At 34.0% G+C, this 20,698-nt stretch overlaps 1 protein-coding gene across 17 annotated transcripts in view; it reads right to left on the bottom strand.

The window, feature by feature from the left end:
- PDE4D (phosphodiesterase 4D) overlaps nucleotides 1-20,698 on the bottom strand; it is a 1,915,283-nt gene that overhangs the window by 28,246 nt on the left and 1,866,339 nt on the right. Inside the window, exon 1 of one of the 17 annotated variants that reach the window (XM_074282463.1) lies at nucleotides 5,485-6,226. The exons of the other annotated variants lie outside the window; for them this stretch is intronic. Within the exon in view, the coding sequence (XP_074138564.1) occupies nucleotides 5,485-5,532 (48 nt within the window). The 5' untranslated portion in view covers nucleotides 5,533-6,226. Of the gene's footprint in view, nucleotides 1-5,484; nucleotides 6,227-20,698 lie in introns of those variants that run through there. 17 annotated transcript variants of the gene reach the window in all.

Here is a 20,698-nt window from a genome sequence, read left to right as displayed (position 1 = left end):
TGTATTTGATTGAATGTATGCATGAGGATTTCAACCCAGATGTTCCTTACTCCAAATCCACAGCTCAATCCAGTATAGCTGCAGTACTCAAAATATGGCTTCAGAAATTCTTGAGGGTCCCTGAGACAGTTTCAGAAGGTTTTTGAGGTCAAAACTATTTTCATGATAATGTTAAAATATTTTCATTTCTAATGTATCAATATCTATAATCCACAAAAACTCTTTGGAGTCATAAATTTTAAGAATATATAAGAGGAGGGAGTCCTACAATTAGAAAGTTTGAGGATCAATTCACTATACCATCCTGCCTCTAACAAATTCCCTTGGCAAATTTCAGATTTAATGTATCTTCCCCTAAAGTGGAGAAAAAATAATTTTACTATTACCACAAAGTAATATAGTAAATAACAATAAAATTCTGTCCATATCACTAGAATGAAAAAAAAATGACTGCTGTTACCATAGATTCATCTGGTAATAAATGTTATGGGTGTTGACTCTCAAAAGAGATTATTATTCTATAAAAATTTTAGAAGCCTGAAGAAACTTATATGAACTGATGCTAAGTGAAGTGAGTAGAGCCAAGAGAACACAGCAAAAGCAAGATTATGTGATGATTAACTGTAATGGATTTGACTCTTTTCAACAATGAGGTGATTCAGGTCAATTCCAATAGATTTGTGATGGAGAGAGCCATCTGCATCCAGAAAGAGAACTAAAGGGATTGAATGTGGATCACAATATAGTATTTTTATCTTTTTTGTTTACTTGTTTTTTCTTTCTAATTTTTCCTTTTTGATCTGATTTTTCTTGTATAGCATGATAAATGTGGAAATATGTATAGAGGAATTGCACATGTTTAACCTATATTGGATTAGTTGCTGTCTAGGGGGATGAGGGGAAGGGAAGCAGAAAAATTTGGAACACAAGGTTTTACAAGAGTGAATGTTGGAAACTATCTTTGCATGTATTTTGAAAATGAAAAGCTATTATTTAAAAAAAGAAAGATTTCCAATATTTGATGTCTTCAAGGAACCTGCACAGTGTGTCATTTATAACAGGGTCTACAAATTTTTGCCTATCTTTCACAATATGCCCACCCACTAGAGAATCAATAAATCATCATCCTTCAAAAGGTATTGCTAAGTGTCCGCTATAGGTCAGGCACCATACTATGTGGTAAGGATATAAAGTTAAAATACAAAACTATTCCTGACCTTAAACATTTTACAGTTAGTGGATTATAAGTATACAATTATAAGTATACTCGAAAAAGATTCACAGAAACATGCATTTAAAACTGACATGCTCAATGCACTTAATTTTAAAATTAAGAAATTGAAATAAATGATGTCCCATACCACACACTCTCTAAATTAAGGAAGAATTTGAACCCAGATTTTTCTGATTCCAAGTTCAGCACTCTACTCACTACACCACACTGTCTAGATAAACAGAATATATAGTATTCCTTAATTTGTGTACTTGTGATGAACTACTTTATTAAGACTAGAAGAAAAAGAGCAAGTAACTGAATATATTTGCACCAATAATATATATTCAAGGAGACCACCTCTCATTTCATAGTAGTGGCACGATCATTACTATAATACCATCATCCTTTAACATTTCTGTAGAGCCTCAACCTTTAACTAGAGGTCTCTTCTTTAAGGCCTGTAATTCATGCTAAGAAAATTATTATCTTCAGTTCAATGAAGTATAGTTTGGTATACAGAATTTTAAATCAGGCCAATTTAAATTCAAGCTCTTGCTGTAACAATCGCCATATGATTCAGGAAAAATGACTTAATTTTGAACTTTCTTTCCTCTTTAAAATGAAAATGAAGATACTTTTATTGCTACATACTTCATAATGTCCTTATGAAGAAGATACTTTTCAGTTGTAAAGCCTGACCATCTCACTTTATTTCAAATATATACACTTTCTTAACTGAATCCTATATGATATCATCAGAAGCAAATATCTGAACTGAATCTATTAACTCCATTTCATTCATATTTATAAACTAAGAATTTGTAAGTACTTTTGTACAAGATGGGAAGTGGAGCTAAGATACTATGTCAATATAAAACCAGCCCCAGAGTGATCTAGGATTCTCTGAGGGGATACAGGACAACACAGGAATAGGAGATACACATTAATTCTCCCAAATTTTTTGTTCAGCTCTTCCTCCTGTACTCCAAAGTCATTAAATAATACTGTCAGTTCTGGAAACAAGCCTAGCTTTTCCACAAAGTCACTTTCTGATCTTTAACCAACATATACAATCATACATAGTTATATATTCTTTGTGAAATATATGTAAATATTCCATATCTTTATTCAGGGCAGAATTTATATAAGTAGAAATACTTAGAAATTTATCATTTTTATGAAGATTATCAAGTTAAAGAATTGGGTGTAACTGCAAATATATTAGGCTATTAGGCTTTCCTCCTGACAATTTACACTTATTTATAGGTATTTTGGGACTATGTACATGACAAGAAAATTTTTTTTGAAAATGCAGTTCAGTGAATGAACAAAATTTTTTAGGATACTATATTCAAAATAATAAGCTATTGACATAATAAAATTTCACTTTTGGGGGGGCTGGCTATTGCTGCATTGTGTAGATGTGATCCCAAAAAGCTGTGCCCTAAATACACACACAGAAAAGGAGCCTCTCTACATTACAGCCAGTTTAACAAGACCATGACAATATGTAAAAATGAAGACAATATTTATATATATTTTTACATAATTGTTCATGACCTTTTAGTAAAATGTTTCAATAGTCAGAAAAACAGGATTACTCCCCCAAAATAAGACAGATCCCTATGAACCAACAGAGTATAATTTTGACTCTGATATAAATGTGTGTGTATAAAAATTTTAGGCCAAAGCAGCTAAATTAATTATCCAAACAAAACATCTCTTGTCATTACTTCTGCCAGTATCCCCCATCAGAATAGATACTACAAAACAAGCTTCTGCATGTTTCTGCCATTATACAGTGCATCCCTAAAAGTGTTGGTGGAATTTTAATCTATTAAAGCTTACAAGTGCACTAAGACTTCTGGGACAATACAGTATGAGAGTAACTAAAGCTTACCACAAACATTTCTAATCACAGATATTTATACCCCATTACAATAATAGCACAAGCACCTAATTTAACTTCCCTTTCTGTCTTGAAAAAAGTGAATAAAGACAGGAATTTTCTTTCTTGAGAATTTGGTTACAGTTTTGGTCCAATAAATTTAGAGAAATATGCTCAAAAGAAATAATCATGGTAACAATAAAAATGTATTGACCATTTGGTATTGTCTTATAAAACTATCCCTTTTTGATTTAACATGACTATTTCACTCTTCAATATGCTGAAGGCATCACGAGAAATAAAGCTGCAACAAAGAAAAGAAGTGGAGGTTTTCAGGTCCTTTGTTCTCCTATCATGCATCAGTATTTCAGTGCTGCACAGCACCTAATGAATGAAGTAAGGTGAAAACACACCCATATTGACACATTATTCTGTTCCTTAAACTCAGAAAACCTAATTCATTTTTCATGAAGGAAAAATTCATTATTTATTCCAATGGGATTAAACAACTATGTAAAATTATATGTGTATTACATATACGCCTAGTTAAATTGTGGGACAAACTAAAATTTTGGATTGGAATCTCTGGACCACAGGTGTAGTTACAAAGTAATACCTTGTTAGAGCACAAACTGTATAGTATTCTTGAGATACAAGCAAAGAATGTCCAATTCAAACACTTTCTTTTTTGTTCATCTGAATAGACTGAATTGTGATATTGTATAAATAAGAACAAGTGAAAGGTGCTAGTATACAATACTATCCTATTAGCTATCATATCAATTATTTTTAAATGAAAGCATCATGGTTTAGTGCCTATAGTTTTTTTCTTTTCTTTTTAAAACCAGTTTTGAAAATACAGAAATAATAATATACACATAAACTGCCCAATGAATATTTTTTTTCATTAGAGGTAGCTTTTGAAAGTGATAGTCTGAATTTTTTTTCCTTAATTTTTTGCAGGTAAGGTTTATAACGTGTATTTCTTCAGTTTTGCATGTACCAAACAAATATAAGCAGGTTAAGGCCCTGAGGTGGCTTGAAAAATTCAAACCCAAGTTCCACCTATCTTAAAAGCAAACAAGATAACAAAATTTAAAGGGTAGAGGAAAGAGGGGGTGGAGATTGGGTAACAAATCTTATCTACTTTGGCAAGAAAAGCCAAAGGAAGTCCTCCTTGCCTTCTAGGAAATCTAACCACAAAGAGGAATCTTCCATTGAAAGAGCAATAAGAGACAGAGAAAGATAGGCTTAGGGGGTGTTGGGAAGGGAGGGGGTTGAGGATAAGGAGGGAAGAAGGCAAAAAAAGTGGGAGAGACAGAGAATCTTTTAGTTCATGAGTCTAGGTAAAGAAACTGTTCTTGCTTTCCACAGATGAACTGCGACTAGTTCAAATAAATAAGAACATACTTTAGTTTCCATCGCAGTATTTTACTAGAAAAATATGGCCAAAGTAATTCAAGAGGGTTATTCCACCTCTAGCTTTCTTTATGGAGACCTGATCACCATGCCATTATTATACCCTACAACAGAGGATTCAGGAAAATCTATCAGGCATGAGAATGGCTAGGTCTAATTTAGTAAATCAATTTATTTCCTTTACATTATGAGTTGGGATAACACATAATAATAACAGTGCCATAATGCCTTGCAATTTACAAGACTTACAGTTGTGGGAATAGATTTTTATTTTAGCAATCTACACACAAAATTTCAAGTTAACCAGGACTAAAAAACAAAAACAACAACAAAAAACTATAGTGTTAAAAATAAAATAAAGAAAAGACAGGTATCAATATTTTTGATCATACTATTTTACTGATTTCATATCTCATCAGTGTATATGTGAATGTACTTAGGCTTAAGGTTGAATTCATTCATTAGCATAAATAAGGTAGTCTAATGGCATTCTGGGGTAAAGGTCTCAAATGAATATTTATTTTGGTATCTGAGTATTGCAAAGAGTAACTGTAATCTGTAATGTTTCATGGAAAGATAACCTCACTTAAAAATAATTTTAACTATATTATACTTAAACCCACTAAGAGTCATATAATAAATTGTTCTTTCATTTTAAACTCTTTATTCCTATACTTCTTTGCACATAGCTAAAGTACCAAGTCAAATTTAAGGCATATGTAGGTAAATCATATTGCTTAAAAGCTTAAAACAGTATAATGATTATTTTCTTGTCAAGTTCCATATACTCTCTTTTTAGAGAAAAATAGAAATTACCAAACATAATAATATAAATTGTTGTCAAAATTCAAATTCCTGACTGTAGTTTCTCTACTCATAAATCATATAATCATACATAAGTTATATACACCCACAAATTACAACAAAAAAGTAAAAAATTGAAACAAAAAAAAAATCCTACCTTTATGTAGCCCCAAGACACTGACAGTAAATAGTTTGCTTCAGGCATTTTTGATTGATTATTTATATTATTATTAAGTTCTGAAACACTTATTCCTTTACAATACTCTCAATCTCCACAAACCAGAATGCTCTTTTGGGTCGCTAAATATTTTTTATAATTAAGTACATATAAAACATCCTGGCATAAAATCCCATTGTGCAGTATTCCGGTTGAATAAATGCCATTTGTAAAACTCCGAAGTGGAATAAAATGCAAGAACAAGTCTGAATAAAGAGGCTGCATGAGTTGAAGAAATAGCTAAAGATCTAGGGGTCTGCATCTTTCCCGGAGAACCAGGGCTTAATGAATAATGTATGTCAAGATGCTTGGCTGCTGGGAAGACTTGCTCTGTCAACAGCTACCAAATAAGGACCTGCAGGAAAAACTGTGAACAGTGTCAAGAAATCCCTCCCCGAAAGCCTCAACTAAAAGCCAATCACATTCCGTGCTAAAATATATAGGAGTAAAGGATATAGATTCAATGTATGCTACTTTCTGATTGGCTGGCAAAGGGTGAATCTCTTGATGGGTAAAGGGTATTTCTCCTTTTCTCTGGTAAATGCCATGTAATAATCCAGCAACCAGAATGTTTCCAAAGAAAGAGATGAGTGGGGTTCCTTTCTCTTGTGAGGCTGAATAATTTCCTTAAAATACCTAAAAATGCTTCTGAACAGTTCATTCTTTATCAGGAACAATTTCTAATAATGTTTGCAGGAGATGTTGGCAAATCTTTATTTTTTCTTCCCTCATCTCAAAAAAAAAAAAAAAAAAAAGAAAGAAAGAAAGAAAGAAGAAAAGAAAAGAAAAGAAAAGAAAAATGGAAGTCCCTTTACTTTAATGAAAGTGTGGCAGTGGGAAAGGGGAAAGTTACTACCACAAAATAAATAGATTTCCCTGACACTGAAGTTGGCTCCCTGAAGTCCATTACTTAACACACAGGGTGATTACATAGTAACAAAACTGGCTCTTATAAACTGGAGAATGGAAAATCATTCTCATTAGAGCACTTTATGGTCACACCTCATATGTGTGTAATAATTGTTCAATTTTTCCTAGCGATATTTATTATAATCCAAAGAGAAAGAAGACTTAATGTACTGGGCTTTCTGGGATCAGAGGTCCGATCCTATCTTCCATTTTTACCTCCTCTTCCTCTCTTAGCCCCATCCTAATGTCAATGACTTCCCTTTCTCTTACACAAAATAATAAATGATGAAAAATTCTGCTACCCCTCAATGTGAGCCAAAAAATGTGTGTGTGGGGGGGGGAGAGGCAATGTGAGGAAATTTCAGAGAAGAGTTTTGTATTAGAAAAGGGTAAGGGAATAAGCATTTAGTAGGTGCCTACTATGTGGCATTATGCACAGTGCTTTACAATATCTTAATTGAACCTCACAGGTGCTATTGTTATCCCTATTTTGCAGCTGAGGAAATTGAAGCAGATAAAAAGGTTAAATGAATTGTGCAGTGTTGAAAGCCAGTTTTGAAACTCCAAGAGCTATCTCCACTGGGTCATGTAGCTGCAGAAAAAAGATAAAGAGCAAGGCATCCTGGAAAGCTTTGCTTTCATTCATATACTTTAGAAAATGGTCCTGGTTTTCCTAAATGTCCTTGAAATTAAACAAAAATTTTCTGATTCATATCTGAACATCTGTCCCTTCCAGGTAATAGACTTAACATGTAGAATGAAATACATATTCTTAGATATGGCCAATGTGGGAATTTGTTTTACTTGACAATGCATATTTGTTATAATTATCTTTCTTTTTTCCCCATAGAAGGCAGGATAACCTTAACATTGGAGGATAACAGAACATGTTACACCTTCTAAGTGACTCAAAATATTCCCTCGAAATGGTATGTTTCAATTATCAACATGACAGAGAAGGAGTAACATAGATAATTCAAACAATACTTTTGTTTTTGCATGCTGAGTACTTTGCATAATTTGTAAAAGCAGATCTATCTGCCTCTTTATTTGTGTTTGGTAGGATGTTGGCATTAATTTGCTAGAATTTTAGTTTATCTGTATACAAGTCTAGTGAAGGAGCAGGAACAATACAAAGCAGAACTTTCTGAATGATAAAATACCCAATTTTGACACCTTGTGAAGAAAGCATTCAGGACAGTAATCAAAAAAGTACTGAACTTGGGAGTCAGAAAACCTGAATTCAGGACATGCCTCCAGAATTTACTACCTATATGAACTTGAGCAATATTTTTCTCAATGAACTATTTGAGGAGACATGGAAACAGCCATAGCTAGTGATTGATGAAACTATTAAATACAACCTTTAGTACAAAAGAGTGCTATCAAACTTTGGCTTAGATACAATTGGTATATTCAGAACAGAAGTGTCTATGTTTCACCTATCCCAAATTGTAAAGGGATGATCTAGCTTCTTTTACTGACCTAAGTCCTACAGATCCTAGTCTTAGACTTAGCCTACAAAATTCTGGGCACATGGAGAGTCACAATAGTGGTGAAGCTTCTTCTGTACCTTCAATATTCTTTGTATACTAAAACAGTTTTTTAATGCTCAGAATATGTGCCACAATTATTAGATCAATTATATCTCTGAATCTTGAAATCAAGGACTTGTGTGTGGCACATATGTACATTTGTACATATGAATGGCTAGTTATATACAGCAGAACTCCTGTTCCTTTATAATTCTGCCACATCAGCCAAGTGATTATTAAAGAGAATTGACATTTCTTCCTTCTATCTTCCTCCCACTTAATTGCAACGTTGGTAACTCACACTCCCCTCTCTGTGTCTCTGTGTCTCTGTCTCTCTCCTCTCTCTCCCCTTTCTTCCTCTCTCTTCTTCCCCCCTTCTCCCTCCCTCCTTCTCTCTCTCTCCTTCCTTCCCTTTCTCTGTCTCCTTCTCTCTCTCTCTCTCTCTCTCTCTCTCTCTCTCTCTCTCTCTCTCTCTCTCTCTCTCTCTCTCTCTCTCTCTCTCTCTCTCTCTCTCTCTCTCACACACACACACACACACACACACACACACACACACACACACTCACTCACTCACTCTTAACCTTTTACCCTTTTACTCTCTTCCTTCTTTACTTCAATGCCAACTCTTGCTAAATTATTCCAAGAAAATCACTTTCCCTTCCTTTCATTTCATTTGTAGGCTCCCAAATGGTTATAATTATAGCTGATGAACCTAAAAGCACTACTAGTGATATATATGTATCAAAGAAAGGAAATTTAGACCTTTTTTTAAATGAGATTAGACATTGTAAATGATCATGGCCAGTAATTTCTGCAGTCTTTAATGGTCTAAAAATCTTTTAAAATCTCTTGAAAAAACCAACAAGCTTTATCTATTTTTTTTTTCATTTACAAGGAGACTGTTTTTCTCTTTTGGTAATTACTTGTGTTGCAAATTGAAATGGTTTTCAATAATAAATGCATAATATTTCAACTACATTGTGGCTTAAATAAGCCTGTTTAGGTTAATTAGAATGGATAATTGATTGCTAATAAAAACATTAGTGTTGAAAAATATAAATTCCAAATAATAAACAATTGCCTTATCAAAATACTTTTAAACTTAGGTTTCATCTAGGGCTGATATACTTAAGGGGTATGAACAAAACCATGTCCTACTTCTATAAAAATGTCAAATTTAGCTTCAAAATACACACATAAATGTATACATATAAAAAAAATAGCTTCTTTTGAGTCCCTTCCAGAAGAGATGATATTAAGAATAATGAGATAGGTTTTAATAGCTTTCTATGTATGCATAGGTATGTAGAGAATTTATAAACATTTCTATAAGATTCCTGGATCTTATGGAAGGATATGGATAAGCACAGCATGAGAAGGAATGGAGGCCTGCCTTGAAGTCAGAGGGGAGGAATCCATACTGATACGATCATGGATTAATTAAGGTAACTTGGTATTCTTTCAATTTTTTAAAAGTTTTTTATTTTCAAAACATATGCATAGATAATTTTGAACATTCACCCTTGCAAAACATTGTGCTCCAATTTTTTTTCTCCCTCCCTTCCTGCTACCCTCTTCCCCTAAATGGCAAGTAATCCAATATATGTTAAACATGTACCATTCTTCCATACATATTTCCATAATTATCATGCTGCACAAGAAAAATCAGATCAGAAAGGGAAAAAACCCCAAGAAAACAAAAAGCAAGCCAACTAAAACAAAAAAGTGAAAATGCTATGTTGTCCTCACTTAGTCTTCTCTGGGTGCAGATGGCTTTCTCCATCACAAGAGACATTGGAACTAGCCTGAATCATCTCATTGTTGAAAAGAGCCAAGTCCATCAGAATTGATCATCATACAATATTGTTGTTGCTATATATAGTGATCTCCTGGTTCTGCTCACTTCACTTAGCATCAGTTCATGTAAGTCTCTCCAGGCCTTTCTGAAATCATTCTGCTGATGGTTTCTTACAGAACAATAATATTCCATAACATTATCCACCAAAACTTATTCAGCCATTCTCCAATTGATGGGTTCATCAGTTTCCAGTTTCTTAGCACTACAAAAAAAGGCTTCTACAAATATTTTTGTACACATGGGTTCTTTTCCCTTTTTTGTGATCTCTTTGGGATATAGATACAGTAGAAACACTGCTGGATCAAAGGGTATGCAGAGTTTGATAATCCATTGGGCATATATTCTTCCTATTTTCATAATGAATTACTTTAATCATTGACATGTCAGATGGAAAAAATAAATGTGGCATTTACAATCAAGTTTGTTTAAAGATTAAATCTATACTTTAAAAAAAAATCCTGTGTCAATCATGAATAAAAAGAGAATATTTAAATGGCCATGGAGAGATTAAAATGAAGCAGAATACTTTGAACTTGAAATGTTAAGAGCTGAGGAACCTCAAGAACATGTCATATGATGATAGAATTAAAAAAATATTTATCCTAGAGAAAAGAAAACATAGTGGGCACGTAATAATTGTCTTCAAATATTCAGAAGGATATCATTAACAAGAGGGCAGCTAGATGGCACAGTGAAGAATGTTCTGGGCCTGAAGTCAGGAAAACTTAAATTCAAAACTGACCTCAGATGTTTATTAGCCATGTGACCCCAGGCAAGTCACTTCACCCTATTTGCCTCAGTTTCCTTATCTGTAAAATGAACTAAAGAAGGAAATAGTAAGTCATTCTAGTACCTTTTGTCAAGAAAATTCCAAATGAGGTCACGAAAAATGAACACAACTGAAAAACAACTGAACAACATATAGTAAAGGAACTTAGCTGGCCCCTCAAAGCTGTATGGAAAGCATAGATGGGAAATTCAAATAAAGGAAGAAACACTTGTGAGTGTATCAGAGCTGTTTTAAAAATGCAATAGGCAGCCTTGGAAACTCATGGGGAGGTAGTAGCTTTCTTTTCATTACAGGTCTTCAAGGAAAAGCAAGATGACAGTTGGTTGGAGCCTAATATGGAGGATTTCAGTTAACTCAAGATTCTATAATCTATATTCAACACTGGCTTACTCTATTTGTATGCTCAAATTCAGGATAAAGTCAGTAAACGCTTATTAAGCAACTACTATGTGTTTGGCACTGTGTTAAGTGTTAGAAGTCACTGAGGAATCAAGAGACTGGAATTGTGAGAAGCAACAGTGCCTTTTATGCAAGGTGGAAATTGTATAAGGTTAAATTATGGCTTTTAATAGAAGTAGTTTGCTCAGCCTCCACAGAAGCTCTACACCATATGCTTCATCATGGGGTAGAGGTGACCCTGGATTCTCAAAGCCTACATCAGGAGAGGACAAGCACTAAGGATAGTCTACAACAAGCTGAAAAGGCTTTAAATATGGGTCTATCAGGTGTGACTTGTGTTAAGTCTGTCAACTGAGGACCCTCCTCATCAGGGACTCTCATCATCAGAAGGATGGCTATGAAGCAACTCACAAAATTATTTCCCTAATAATGTTTTTGAACGTATTTTATGTATAAATGTTTCTTGAAGATGGGGACTTTTAATTTTTGTTTTTGTGACCCTATTATATAGCAGGCAGATTAGCTAGGTGGCTCAATGGATAGAGTAGCAGACCTAGAGGTAGGAAAACCTGAGTTCAAATTCAGCCTCAGACACTTCTTAGCTATTTGGCCCTGAGCAAGTCATTGACCCTTGTTTGCTTCAGTTCCCTCATCTATAAAATGAACTGGAGAAGGAAATGGTAAACTACTTCAATATCTTTGCCAAGAAAATCCCAAATGGTGTCATTAAAGTTATACATAGCTACAATAACTGAACAACAAGGTGCCCACAGAGTGCCAGGCACACAAAGGATAACGGACTATCCTTTCATTTCAGTAATATAGGCAATTCCCTGATAAGAAAATTTCTCCTGCTAAGATCTACATCTGCAACCTAAGAATACTTACAAAGTTCCCTAGGGCAGGGCTTCTTAAACTCTTTTCACTTGTGACCCCTTTTTTGCCAGAGAAATTTTTACACATGTAGGTATATAAATAGGTATACAAATCAAACATTTTCTGATAACAAATCATAAAGAAGTTTAAAACAATTCTTCTGTATTATATGAATACTGAATTTGAATATATGAATATGAATATAATTTTAATATTTATTAAAGATGAAAGCAAATTTGCACACTAGTGAGATGAATTGTTTATTTTTATATAAAGAATACTGTTGCCAAAGTTTTCTTGACCCCCACATGCAGTTCTGTGACCCACAGTTTAAGAACCTTTGTCCTAGGTCTCACAGCTGGCATATATTAGAGCCACATATACAATATATGAGCATATGCACTTAATAGATGCTTATTAATTGACTGGAGTGGTTATGAGCTGTGCTAGTAGCACAGATACGCTTAGTGACAAAATCACAGATCTTAAGCATATCCTACAAATGTGGATTATTTTTTTCTTCTTGCTGTTCTTTTCTCCCTGCCCCATACTTTTTTTGCTGCCTGTCCTTTGTTCCTAAAATGCTCTCCCTCTTGTCTCCATTTTCTGGCTTCTATGGCTTCCTTCAAGACTCAGGTCAAATCTCACTTCCTGCAAAAAGCCTTTTTGGGTCCCCTCCCAGACTGTCTCCCATGTGCACTATCTTGTATCTCTTCCTGTCTCCACTTTCATTTAGGAGGGGATTGCTGTGTTTCTCTATCCTCCTTTGTTGTAATCTCATAAATATGCAAGCTTCTGTTTGGATTGTATACTCTTTGCACATGCATGTTCTTATTGTGCTTATTAAAAAAAGGAGAAAAGGAAGATAGAAAATAAATTTGCTGCATGGACCAAATATTTTAAATTTATCAAGCTATCCTAGAAAGAAACAGTTGATTACTTTTTTTTAAAAGAAGTTTGAGAACAACACAGAATTCTTATACTTCCTTGTTACACACTTACACTCCATGATTCCTTGCAAAACTTACAATCCTCTTCTTTTTACTGAAAATATTCTCGTAATGGTTATCAATTTTACTGTCAATCATAATAAGCTTTTTTTCCCCATTTTCAATTTTTTTGACCTTTCTGGACCACCTGACTTTTGAGACAACTTTTCCTGGTGTTCTTCAAGTCTTTCTAAGCATCTTTTTCTGTCTTTTATCAATTTTTCTTCTTCATCCTTTAAAGACGAAATTTCCCAAAGAGGCTCTGTATGCAAAAACTTTGCTCATCACTCTACTCTTCCCTCTCACCTTTAACTGTACATTCGATGCTAGAATAACTTGATGTATCATCTTTATGCAAACTCCTGAATTTGCATTGATCTTGCTTGATCTTTCTCCCAATTGCAGATCTGTATGAACTAAGAACATCCCTACCTGGTTATCTTGCTCATGCTTCAAGTTCAATGTATGTGAAACTGAGCTTGTTCTTCTTCAATAACAACGAATCTGACCTTTCTTCTTGACAATCTGATTTCTGTCCCTGGTAGAAATTTCACCAAGTTTTTCATGTTTAAAACCTCTCATGTTTGAGGCATCTGGTAGTGATACAATGTATAGAGCCCGAAATCAGAAAGACCTGAATTCAAATCTGGATTCAAGAAACTTACTAACTCTGTGACCCTGAGTAAGTCACAGCCTTAGTTTGCTCAATATAAATGTACTTGTCTTGTGCAAATCAAATGAGATAATATTTGTTTAAAAAAAAAAAAAAGCTTAGCCCAGTGCCTGGTATGGATTAAGAGCTATATACTTACTCCCTTCCTTTCTCTATGGTACTATCTTTTAAACTGACTAAATGGGGAAGATGAGGGAAGGGAAAGCCAACAGTCAAATGCCCATCAGTTCTCTGCAGAATGTCTAACCTTCTCTCTTTCCACTATCACCAAAGAGGGAGGAGAAATCAAGGTAGGAATCTTCATCAATTTTTCTATGAAAGCCTATCAAGGCGTGTGTGTGTGTGTGTGTGTGTGTGTGTGTGTGTGTGTGTGTATGTGTGTGTATGTGTGTGTGTAAAGTTTGCAAAACCTTATATTCCAAATTTTTCTCCTTCCCTTTCCCCACCCCTATGTCTAGACAGCAAGTAATCCAAGATACATTATGCATGTACAATTCTTCTCTACATCCACATTTATCAAGTCACACAAGAAAAATCAGATCAAAAAGGGGGGAAATGAGAAAAATAACAAAAAGCAAACAAAGAACAACAAAAAAGATGAAAAAATTATGTTGTGATTCACATTCAGTACCAACAGTTTTCATTCTGATCTTTCCACAATTTTAAAACAATGGGGTTGAATAGACAGTCTATAAAGACCTTTTCAACTTTTTTTTTTTAAATCAGTGATTCTATGACATATATATATATATATATATATATATATATATATATATATATATATATACACACACGCACACACACACATATGTGTGTGTGTGCATGTGCTTTAAAGAGGAAAGAATTATAGGCTAGAGCTTTTAAATAGGCTAGTTATAAAACACTTTCATGAAAAAAAGCATACCCAAAGAAACCTGTCATTTTCAGAGATATGTATTATAACTATTAGTTTATCGTATTCAAGAATTTCTTTTCAACTGAAAGTAACAAGAGCTTATCTGAATAGCTACATAATAAGAACTTCTTTAAGAATTCTTTAAAATAAATCAACACCTAATTTTTATCTTATAAAAGTCACTTTCACATGTTAATGCTGTTTTAAAATGAAATCTACTGAATCTTTTTGTTTGTACTGCCCTCTAGTGATGACAAATCCAAAGGGAGATGTACTGATTCATAAAATGGAGACATTCATGGAAAATTTGCCAAGCAGATCCATTTCTGTTAACAAGAACGATATTTTAAAATATTAAGTAAATGATAATCTCTGTACATATTTAAAAAAAACACTTTTCTATCATAGGGACACAAAAAGGATCATTGTATATTAACCTAAACTTTTACTGAATGAGAAAGGAAAATTCTAAAGGAAAAATCTTGACCATTGTAAAATGTTTCCAATAACTTAAAATAAGGCTAACATGGTATGATATTTATATTTATGCTTTTTAATGATATTCTGTCATTAAACTGAATATTTTCCAAATTTTAAGTTTCTCTAATAAAGGAACTAAAGTCTTCTATTTCTCTGAAATCTCATTATGTTTAATGTACTGTACACATAGGTTGCTCAATAAAGTTTATTGATCTTTGTTCATTTATTCCATTTGTTATTTTTTTTCCTTTTTAAAAAATCACGTATAGCCTGCAAACGTGATTATAAAAGTATATGTGAAATTGAAGTGCTGTTGGCCTGTGGTTTTTAATAACATTCCTTAGAATAGCTGAAAAAATTATTTCATCAGCTACTTGAGTAAAAATGAGACAGAGAAAAATGCAACTCAAATACACTTTCTTTCCCTCCAGGGTTGTAAGACACTGGATAAAAGGCCAGATTTGGAGTCAAGAAGACACTGATTCAAATACACCCCTCCCTCTGACACACACTCTGTGTGGTCAACAGAACATCACAACCACTCAGTGTCACAGAAGATGGTCTCAGACTATAAGTTATAGTGAAATATACCACTGAGACTGAACACTCTAGCTTTTTCCAAGAATAAATTGTGCTGGATAAATAACTTTTCCAAATTATTTAAGTACAATTAAAAAAAACTTTAACCAATTCAGATAGGATTTTTCTAAAAATTAAAAATAGCTCTTCTTTCTTAAAATTTACAGATTATATTTACTGATGGATTCATGATCATTGTCATGAATTGTTTTGCTATATTATGATACTGTATTCAATGGCTAATAGCCTTTAATAGAGAAAAAGGAATCTTGTGAGTGTCAATACATCCAAGCTGTTGTTGTCACTTAGGGACGTGGGCTTGGGAGGTGAACATCATTAAAGTATTATGAGTAATTCATATTGTATGCCAATAGGCACAATAAATAGGCCATGCCATGAAGCAGTTTTCTGATTTACCACATGAGAGAACTGGTAAAATTGCTCCCGTATGAATGAAGTCAGAAACTAGGAAGAAGGTAGGGCAGGAAACAGGATCCTATGCTGGTTTGATACTTAGAATAGAATTATATTATTCTGTTGCATTATTTCTGATTTTTGTATATTTTCTTTTCTTTGCAGCATGTAGATAGTTGTTTTTTTTGTTTGTTTTGCTTTTTTTTTTTTTTTTTTTTTTTAGTGGAAAATGAATGTTAAGATCCAGAAACAGTAGTAGAATCTGAAAAGGTATAAGTGCATATTATAGTAGAGAGTCAGAAGATTTGTGTTCAAATTATGATGACTGCTTGCTATCTCTGTGGAGGCAGTGAGGTGGCAGAATGGATAGAATACTAGGTTGGAAGTCAGAAAGATCATTCTTCCAGAGTTCAAATCCAGCCTCAGACACTAACTAGCTATCTTTAAGTTTTTAAATCCATACTTAAAATCCCTGTAAAGATCATGGAGTTTTTTTTGTTTGTTTGTTTGTTTGTTTTTAATTGGGCAAAGAATATCAATGATAAAGACACCTTGAGTAATCTGAGTTTGAGTATGATATAATTCTGAATTCAGAAATCAATCCAGCTTTTGAGAGATCAGGAAGGCCAGGTGACCTAGGATCTCCAGTGGAAAAGTTCTGTGACAGAGCAAATTCATGAATATGTTGCTTGAGAAAGTCCTGGGTCTGAAAATCACAAGTCCCCTAGACAGATTTCAAAAGCAGGAAATGGTACCCAAGGAAGCTATGTGTCAGGATGGCCTAGGTATGGTTCAGAGTTAGATATTCATTAAAATCAAATAGTTCCAAACTGCTATACTTTAAGTTTGCCAACTTTTCATAGCATCCTCCTTTGCTGTCCAGATGTCAGTTATCACTTCTCTTGTCAGCCTCCTTATTTACACCATTCTTTGTACCTACTCAGTTTTGCTTTGCAAAATTTAGATAAGAGATAATCAAGTTTGGTAGATTTATGTAAAAAAAAAATGGAAGTGAAGACCTAAGAATTATTTTCCTGAATAAAATGTATGAGCTCTTCTGTTGTTGTTCAGTGCTTTTAATTTGTCTGACCCTTCTTAATCCTATTTGGAATTTTCTTTGCAAAAATGCTGGAGTGGTTTGCCATATCCTTCTTCAGCTCATTTTACAAATGAAGAAAGGGAGGCAAACAGGCCAGGGTCACACAGCTAGTCAGTGCCTATGGGAATATTTGAAGTCAGATTTTTTTGTTCCAAACCCCAGTGCTCTATCCATTGTATCACTTAACTAATTCTTTTATTGAAATATTCTGGACAGTTTGGAGTTATACACTTTTAAGAATATAGAGAGTAAAAGAGACCTACAGAAGAAAACAATGAAGCCAATTAAATAACTAAACAGCTGATTCATGGAAAATGGATAAAGATAACTATTTTGTTTTATCTGGTTTCATATTCACCTTTATGAAATTTTATTAGTACCGTGACCCAAATTCTGAATAAATCATTGGAGGTTGCTCTCTATAGGTTATAGGTTTTTAAAAATTAAATTTAAGAAATATATAGGATATTCCAACACCAAATTTTTGTCTATGTATTGTTTGGAATACCTGTTTTATATCTTTAATTGTTGTACATGTTTAAGATAGGTAACTTTATAAAAAAGCTCTCAGAGGGGCAGAAAAGGCTATGAACTTCTAGTGAGCTGCATCCTGTTCTTTAGCCCTGGAAAAAAAAATTAACTGGAGAGACAGTTTGGATCATTCTCCATAGGAATTTAATTTATTAGAGAAATGACAATTAATACAAGTTGAATTTTAAAATACCTTAAAAGACAATTTAGGCTGAAAGAAGGAAAATGGATCTAAAAATGAATACATGTCTTTAGTGCAGAGCTTGAGTTGTATGAATTCTGCTGAGTCCAGTTAAAGGGAAGCAAATACAAATGAATCAGCTTTGGGAAGAGAGGGTGAAGGATTAGAAATTTAAACACATGCCTCTCACCAAGTGACCTTAAAATACTGCAAAGCTGTTCTCCAACAGATACCCCAGTAACCAGCAAGACTTCAAATGCTGTCTCCAACATGAATAACCTAGCCCTGACCTACAATTCTCAGACTCCAAAATTTTTTTCAAATAATTCTTAGATGCTCAAAAAACAGCTCAAATTCAATATCTTAGGATCAATTCATTATCTTCCCTATCCTGATCTTTCCCTCTCTGACATCCAAGTTAAGAATGTCAAAGATGTCCTAGCCCACAATGCAATCCAACAGCAGGATCCAGCCATCATCTTGAACTCAGTAGGGTAATTAAAAACAAATAAACAAAATATCAGAGTTGTTGTTATATCAGATCCTCTATAATTGTGCAATCATTATATATAAAATGTAATATTAATATATAATAGATTTACATATGGATACAATAATATATTAATAATATATAACATATATGGGATGAGGGAGAACAGAAAAAGATAGAGAGACAGGGAGAGAGAGAAAGAGACGGGAGAGACAGAAAAAGAGAAGAGGGAGGGAAGGAAGGAGAGAGAAAGAGAGACAGAGAGAGACAGAGATACAAAGATAGAGAAATCAAGCAGCTAGGTGATACCACAATTAGAAGGATAGAACACTGGGTCAGGAGTCAGGAAGACTCTTCTGAGTTCAAACCCACCCTAAGACATGTACTAGCTGGGTGACTCTATGCAAGTCACTTAACCTTGTCTGCCTCAGGTTCCTCATCTGTAACGTAAGATGGAGAAGGAAATGGCAAACTTCTCCAATATCAATGCCAAGAGAACTCCAAATGGGGTCATGAAGAGTCAGACAACTGAAAAATCACTTAACAGAATTGAACTGAAAGTACACACACTCGCACATATACACACACATTTTCCTTACCAAATTTCGGTCTTCTTCCCCTCCATTATCTAAACTTATATCTAACTGGTTACTAAGACCCATCAATTTTTATCAGCTCTTGCTTTACTGAGCATCAGTTCTTGTAAACCTTTCAGGCTTTGCTGAAATCAATCATTATTTCTCACAGAACAATGGTATTCTATTTACTTTCATATACCACAACTTATTAAGCTATTCTCCAACTGATGGGCATCCACTCATTTTCCAATTCTTTGCCACTACAAAAAGGGCTGCCACAAACATTTCTGTACATTTGGGTCCTTTTCCCTCTTTTATGATCTCTTTGGAATACAGACCCAGAATCCTACTCATTCTTCAAGATTTAGGTCAGTCCCAAATCAGATCACCCAAGATGCTGTCATCTTCTCCTTTCAGCTCTTAACTTTATTGGATTCTTACCCAGATTGTAAATTTTTTGAACCAGACACAAAGCATGTGCTTCTTAATACTGTCTCTCCCACCTGCATTTAGTACAGTGCTTCTCACTTAAGACTTAATATATACAAAATTATAGATTAAATAATAACTAGGATTTATATAATGCTGTAAGTATTGCAAAGCACTTTACAAGTAATTTCTCACTTTATTCTCACAATAGTCTGAGAGATGATGTTTTTGTTCTGTTGTTTTCCAGTCCTGACTCTTCATGACCCCCTTTGGGGTTTTATTGGCAAAGATAACTAAAATGGTTAACCATTTCCTTCTTCAGCTCATTTTACAGATGAGAAACTTGTGGTAAACAGGGTTAATTGACTTGACCACGGTCACACAGCTTGTTTTCCTGACTTCAAGCTATGACATACTATCTAATATTCCACCTAATTGCCTTATTTAGAATTGTAGGATACCTAAAGGTGGGAGAAATGATTATTAAATAACCAAATATTAATATTGGGTAGATCCAGGATTTTTTCCCTTCTTGTTTCCTCATTCTCTATCAGAACAAATCAGCCTCTGAAGAATAGGACTGATAATGAAATTATATTAACATTCTCCTAAATCTTGTTCAGACCCCACCTAATTGAAGGAAGCTCATTGTGTTCTACTGAGGCTGGGAAAGTGGTGTGTATGTATGTGTGTGTGTGTGTGTGTGTGTGTGTATGTGTGTGTGTATATGTGTGTGAGTGTGTGTGTGTATCCTTTGTTTAGATTGCCAGAGCTGGGGATGAGAGGGTGGGGATGGTATTGAAAGTAAAAGTGACTTAATCAAAGTCATATCCCCCAGTCCTTCATTAGAATAGGTCCACCTGTCATTCTAATAACTCATTCTTTTCATTAATTGTTAACCAAGCAGTATAGATTGCCACTTATCATTTTTTCAAGGGCATATAAGCATCAAGAGGCTGCCATGGTTGTCTTTTGGTTTATGAGAGATAGCCATCCTTTTATTAATTATTCACTAGCCATAATTGATACTATAAATACCCAGATATCATGTCTCATATTTTTTATACATCATAGAAACCATCAAGTTCAAACACCCCCTCACTTTACATATATTAAAAGCTGAAGCCCAGATTGGTTATCTGAATTGTTCATGGTCACAGAGCTAGTGTCTAAGGCAGGATTCAAAATCAAGTCTTGACTATCATCCCAGAGCTCTATCATCATCATCATCATCATCATCATCATCATCATCATCATCATCATCATCATTTTTTCTTCAACTTCTTCCTCTTCTTTCTTCTTTCTTTCTTCTTTTATCCTCCTTTCTTCTTTCTCCTCCTTTCTTCCTTCTTCTTCTTTCACTACTACTACTACTACTACTACTACTACTACTACTACTACTACTACTACTACTACCACCTCTTACTACAACTATACATACACACACAC

This window comes from Sminthopsis crassicaudata, chromosome 1 (genome assembly GCF_048593235.1).
Source record: "Sminthopsis crassicaudata isolate SCR6 chromosome 1, ASM4859323v1, whole genome shotgun sequence".
In the NCBI taxonomy this organism is placed as follows: Eukaryota; Metazoa; Chordata; class Mammalia; order Dasyuromorphia; family Dasyuridae; genus Sminthopsis; species Sminthopsis crassicaudata.
The sequence above is the reverse complement of the archived record's forward strand: the minus strand, read 5'-3'. Positions and strand labels throughout refer to the sequence as shown.